The 6,454-nt window shown below is 40.6% G+C and overlaps 1 protein-coding gene across 1 annotated transcript; it reads right to left on the bottom strand.

Annotated features, from left to right (window-relative positions):
- On the bottom strand, positions 1-5,824 carry kcnv1 (potassium voltage-gated channel modifier subfamily V member 1). Its single transcript, XM_030782779.1, has 2 exons — positions 4,882-5,824; positions 1-515 (listed from the first exon to the last, which is right to left on the bottom strand). The coding sequence occupies exons 1-2, from the start codon at positions 5,822-5,824 to the stop codon at positions 1-3; spliced, it is 1,458 nt and encodes a 485-aa protein (XP_030638639.1).
- Positions 5,825-6,454: the final 630 nt, after the last annotated feature.

Here is a 6,454-nt window from a genome sequence, read left to right as displayed (position 1 = left end):
CTACCACCATGGGTCGTCACCTGCACTGCTGTGTGTGCTGGCTCTCTCTCTGCCCTGAAGACGCAGCATCTCCATCACACTGCGGGCGTACGCATCCCGCAGGTTAACCCCCAGCGTAGTCATGTCCGACGCGGAGTTCCGTGTAAGCCGTTTGAGGGCCTCCCCATGTCGCAGGGCCGCCTCTTTCATCTTCAGTGTAAAGTAGCAAGCGGAGAAACGGTCGTTGATGATGGCAATGGGCAGTGCCAAGATCAGGATGCCTGACAGGATGCAGATGAAGGCAATGATCTTGCCCACTGTGGTATCCGGCCTGATGTCGCCGTAACCCACAGTGGTCATGGACGTGGTGGCCCACCACCAGGCGCAGGGCACATTGGTAAAGGTGGTCTCTGGGGTATCGTGCTCCACGGCGTACTCCACCGTGGCGAAGATGGAGATGCCAACTGAGAGGAACAGCATCAGCAGGCCGACCTCCTCATAACACTGGGCAATAGTCATTCCCAAGGACTTCAGACCTAGTCCAGAAAACACACACACACACAAACACATACACACACACACACACACACACACATACACACACACACACACACACACACAGACTTATGAAAGATACTTCATCTTGATATATTAGCTATAACTTTCCAAATAAATGACAATGTCTGAAAAAGTTTGAAACAGAAACCTAACTCTTCTAACTCCAGTTTTAACATATTGAATCAAACACAATGCTTCAAAAGCCAGCACTTCTATTATTATTAAAGTCATGACAATATGAAAATAACACGTTATTGAAGTCAAGCCTCTGACTCTTTTAATACTTTATAACTGACATATTTTCTGATCACTCCTTATTTCAGTCATTTTATGGGCGAGATGAAATACATTCTGTCATTGTGCTCTCACAAAGTCATTTCTATTAATGTTCCTCATTCATATGCTCTGAGATACCAACACGCCAGATGAAACAGTGAAAGGAATGTCCAGTGAATCAACAGCAAATCTCAAGCACAACAAGTTCCAGTGGAAATCCATCCTCTAAAGAAATGTCAATGCTGGTTGGTGAGATGAGAAGAGATATTGATCAAAGACAAAGCACAGAGCAGTGATATTGCTTAACGCTAGAAGAACGATGAGCATAATGAAGTGAATTTTAAACGGGGCCTGGAATGGACAAAAGTAAAGAAACAATAGCCTGATTCTGAGCTCTACGACTCATTTTGCAAAGTCATGCTCTCAAACGGCAGAGCCAGCTTTTAGAGGACCACTTGAGTATGTATGCTTAGCCTATTTACAGCTTTACAAAACCTCTGCAGAGTGTATTTATAGATTTCCCTTCAAGCATAAGCTCATTGCATAGGTTAGTGCATGAAAAAAAAAATCAAAACTCTCCCAGGGTTTAACTGGTCACAAATTGCTCCTAATGATATGTGAAACTCAAGACAGAGCCTTTGTGGGGAGGGAAGATTTAACAGCTATCTACCCAACCAAAAGATGCCACTCTATAAATACCTAGATCTTTGAACAGCTGGGATGATTTCACACTCTTAAAATTGCTTGGCACTCCATGAATATTTCATTTTGGATTTCATTACTTGAGTTTCACAGTGGGGGGAGAAGACAATTTAAAAGATGCCCTACAACATCGGGGGGGGGGGGGGGGGGTGTAAAAAAAAAAACCCACACACATCTTATATGTGTCTCTTCAAGTTTGAATGTAGGGCACAGATGTACCAAGATTCAAATACAATTTCAAATTGATTTTTGGAAACTCAACGCAGGCAAATGTTGAAGAATTTTTATTTTCATTGGTTTTTTTTTTTGTTTTTTTTTTTTAATTTTGGTTCTGGGACCAAAATCAGCCTGGCTTCCTCAGGTGGAAAAGGAGGTAATGTTCCTGAGTTCCTGAAAAAGTTTCTGGTTCCCTAGAAAAGTTCCTGTGATGGGAAAAAAAGTCATTTTAGATCAGTTTCTAAGCTCATACTTTTTCTGGAATAAAACTCATATTTATTGAAAGGTACAATTTAGCCTGCTGTGCTGTCATGAAGGCCTTACCTTGAGTTTTTTTTTCTTACTCATTTTGTTTATTGTGTTTCCTTTTTATCTAATCAGAGTAGCTGCCATCACACCATCGATGGAAGACAGAGAATGCCACAAATGACTAAGACAAGCATTATTAAAATGTGGGTGATATGAACAAGGCTGCATGCACTCTGTAAATCCCTTTGTGGTTCATCCATCTGTGTTTATGACAGACCAAGCGAGGCTGACTGACTGAAACTGGTCCAAAGAGAAATTTGACAGCAGTGCTCTAATATTCATTTAAATTATGGAGATGAAAACTGTAAAACAAACAAACAAACAAACAAACAAAAACAAACAAACAAAGTACCAATGGTTCAATAAATAAAAACTGGGATTGAAGGTACTTCCAATGAATTGGGTCTGAAATTGGCATTTTAATGACTTGGTAAATATAACTATTCTTTACTTGAACAGGCCTCTTTCTTCTGACTTTACATTTCAGAGCGTACATCTCAGGATTTGTCACTCAAAAAGGGAATCAATCTAATGTGTCCTCTTTTCTCCCTTCCTGACCAAAGTTGATGGAATATGCTTAAGCCCCAACTCCCAGCGCTGGATCTGTAACATCATTTCATTTAATTATTCATAACTCTAAGGCTGCATTTGAAATCAGGATCCGTTCCTTCCAAAATTCAGAAGATCAAAGCCAATCACAAAAAGGCTCAGAAACATTTTCCTCATCTGTGGGTCTGTCACCTCTGGAGATTTCCCATGGAAAATTGTCAGAGTGTGAATGAATGAATATATTTATTAACACTTGCTGGGAAAAAAATCTCTCAGGCAGCAAGAGTTCATGAATTGTTGTGATCTCTCAGTGGTTGTGGTGTTGTTTTACCACAGTGAGCACTTGGGTGTGATTAACAGAAAGCTACATAAATAAGACATACTGCATAGAATCTCACAATCATCAGTCCTCTATTTTACCACCAAGTTTTTTCACTTCAGCTTAACCTACAAACAGTGAAACTATTCAAACTGGTTTGAATATAATAACTATTTGCACAGAGATGATCCAGATAACCATTCGGAGGCTACATCCCCATCTAAAAATTAGACATATAGTCCTTAAGAAAGAATGGTCTTTTTGTAGGTTTAACTGGCCTTATGAAACAGCTATCCAGTTACCTAGCTTAGCTTGTTATTTGACTGTTGACAGTCATATTATGATTTAGATGAGTTCTGCTATCTTGCAAGACGTGCATTCAATTTGTGACCTAGAAATAATCAGTGACAATTGTGGTTTATTTTCCCCATAGGAGTGTGGCTTTTGAAAATCCTGCCTGTGTCTAATATAGCAGTGTCCCCAACCAGCTGGACAAAATAATACATTTGAATCAGCTAACCAGTTTTAACAATAGACTAGCTAAAGTTCAGGCAATCTCTTGCAAACAGAATGAATCATTCTTAATTGGCTCCTCATTGATGCATCACACAAGTGATCAATCAGTTATCACACAAGCAGTAATCAATGTTTGAGGCAGAGCTTCAAACAGCCATCAGACGGTACAGCTAGTAACAAAAAGCACCTCAAGTAAGTAAGTAAAACATCTAGTCAACAAAATTGACTAAACATTCAAAAGTTTACCCATATCTAATTCCTGTTAAATGGAACAAACCCTTTTTCATTGTATGTTATGTGGCAACGATTTCTCGATAGCACCTGGTGATTAAAATGACTCCGGCTGATTTGATGTGATGAGTGGTGGAGTCAAGCAGAACCACACTAACTAGCCTGATGCCTATGAACACAGATGCGAAGTGATACACTGGTAATACTGCTGACTGAACTGTTAAGGTACTAGTTTCACATAAGATTTATAAAACAGCTCTCTCTCTCTCTCTCATTTTTTTTAATGTGTCATTGCTTGACAATATTGCCATGATAACGGACAGTGTTTTGTTGTTGTTGTGTAGTGGTGGGACATGACGGAGAGCTCCATTTTTTAAATGAATCTCTCAGAAATCATTTTTTAATAGGATGTCTGGTTACAACAAAAGCTTACTAGAGCAAATATTTAATTTAAAGTAAAATACCAGTGTGCTCTTCTGTCAGTTGACTTATAATATTTCATACAAACTACAAACAGTCATGACACTTCATGCCATGACAGTTCAAATACAACCAAATATATGAACAGTTAAGAACTAGCCCTAACAGCTTTCTTTTCTCTTGTCAATCATTTCAAAGATCCCCTTGGCTGTTACAGCCATGTTCCAGGATCACAAAAGGTCACTGATACAGGTCGGCTCAGTTATTCCCTTGCTCATCTTTCCTCCTGCTCCTAAAGACATTTTCAAGAATAAGAGTATATTTCTTATGTATATCAGAGAATTTCAAGCCTTTTCTTGTCAAAATACGATTTCTCTGTTCATTTTCAAATTACATGATACTGTTACCTCTTTTAGCAGCCCTGTAGGCCTATGTTCCTGACAGGAGCAAGAATTTCACACTTGCTTGAAGTGCTCCTTTAGTTGTCTTCACAATGCTCAAGCTATTGTTACTGTTAAAAGTAGCAAAACCTGACTTGCTTGTTAAATGCCCAAGGAAACCAATAAAATCGACATGCTTGACATTTGAAGATTGTATAAGGTTGATGTAAGGGTCTATTTGTGAGGTAAGATGCCTATTTGCCCTGAAAGCTCAGTTCTACAGAGTTCTCTGCTGATAACATTTCTTTTGAGTTGGCCTCTCTCTATATCCACCCTGCTTCTTGCCTCTTGTGGTTTAATTAATGTTGCACATTGGAAAGACCTGACAAGAGTTATCTGAGTAAAAGATACAGAGACATACGTTACCTGTGGAATGTCGCCCTAGTTTCAGCATTCGGAGTGATCTCATCAGCCGCAGGACTTGCACGACCCGACCAACATTCTCCAGCTCTGTGGAGCCCCCATGCAAGCTTTCCACTGCCAGAGTGACATAGAAAGGAAGGATGGCGAGCAGGTCAATGATGTTTACCACACTTTTGCTGAACTTGCACTTGTCCTTGACACACATGAACCTAAGAACAAGTTCACCAGTGAACCACACAATGCAGATGTACTCCAGTGCATCCAGGAAAGGTGGCCCAAGAATAGTGAAGTCTAGTGAGATCAAAGCCATGTTCACAATAGACACAACCACAAAGAACACAGACAATGTCCCAAAAGTCTTTGCTGCTGCTGAGGAGTCAGGCTTCTCCATGAGATCCCAGAGTCGCTGCCGGAGGTCCTGGCACAGCACTCCAGAAAAATCCTCCTCATCGTTGTCCATCACCTCCACGTCTCTGCGTATATCCAGAGACTCTTTCATCTCCTTCCTGCGGTAGTACTTGTCCCTGCAACATGGGTCTATGCGGAGTTCATCAATGCCCCAGTACTCAATTTCCTGCAAAAACGATACAACACACAACTCCTCTCTAACATGCAAGTGACCTGTCTTGTAGAAGTTCATAATATATTGGAAGGTCTGAGAGTTACGATCGAAGAAGAACTCATTCTCCAACAAGTCTGCATCGTCACACAGGTCCAAAGCTGAGTCACGGTTGGAAAGGGCCAGCTTGCCCAGTCTGGTCTCCGGGTGAGACGCCAGCAGCTCCTGGGAGAGGATGTAGCGACTGCCTCCAACATTAATGATGAAGAAGTCCAGTGTGTCATCACTTGACGGAGCAGGCTGGCTGAAGAAGACGCTGGAATCCAAGGAAAGCAGGGATGCACTGTCCTCATAGAACTCCACTGGGCTTGAAGAATCGCCCATCATATTGTCCTAGAGGATGAAAGGCCTTCATCAAAAAGTGAATATCATTAGAGGTGGTCCACATAGGCTACAACATATTTCTAATTTTGAAATGATGTCAAAAATCATGATGATATTCAGAATAGCTAAATGAGGATTAAAATGAGCTAAAAGTAACATTTTCACTAAATTTAGTAGGGATCATAGCTCAACTGATGGTGTGAAATTATCTGTGGGTGTATGCATGCATCACCATATAAAAAACAGTTACAGACTCAGCGACTTGCATCATCTCCATAGCAAAACCTTGGTGAACCTCTCTGCTATGAATGAGTAGAATTATGTGAATGAATATGCTACTTCCTCCTCTTTGCACACTCTGGCATATGAGACATCAGACAAGCCATGTGAGGGAAGAAGCCTTTGGCAGTGCCCTACTTCTACAGTGCTCCTTGTTGAGATTTAAATATTTTAGCTGGTCTGCCTAATTAATAGCACAAATGGTACTATTCTTGTAATCATTAATTCTCTTTGGTAAGTTCCTCTCTATATAATAGTGTCAGGGTGATAACTCTACAGTCTGCATTTTTAATAAGATCATTTGAACTGGCACTAAAGGTCCCAGAGCGGATACCATTCCGTAAAGATTCATTT

Source organism: Chanos chanos, chromosome 8 (assembly GCF_902362185.1).
Source record: "Chanos chanos chromosome 8, fChaCha1.1, whole genome shotgun sequence".
NCBI lineage: Eukaryota > Metazoa > Chordata > Actinopteri > Gonorynchiformes > Chanidae > Chanos > Chanos chanos.
The sequence above is the reverse complement of the archived record's forward strand: the minus strand, read 5'-3'. Positions and strand labels throughout refer to the sequence as shown.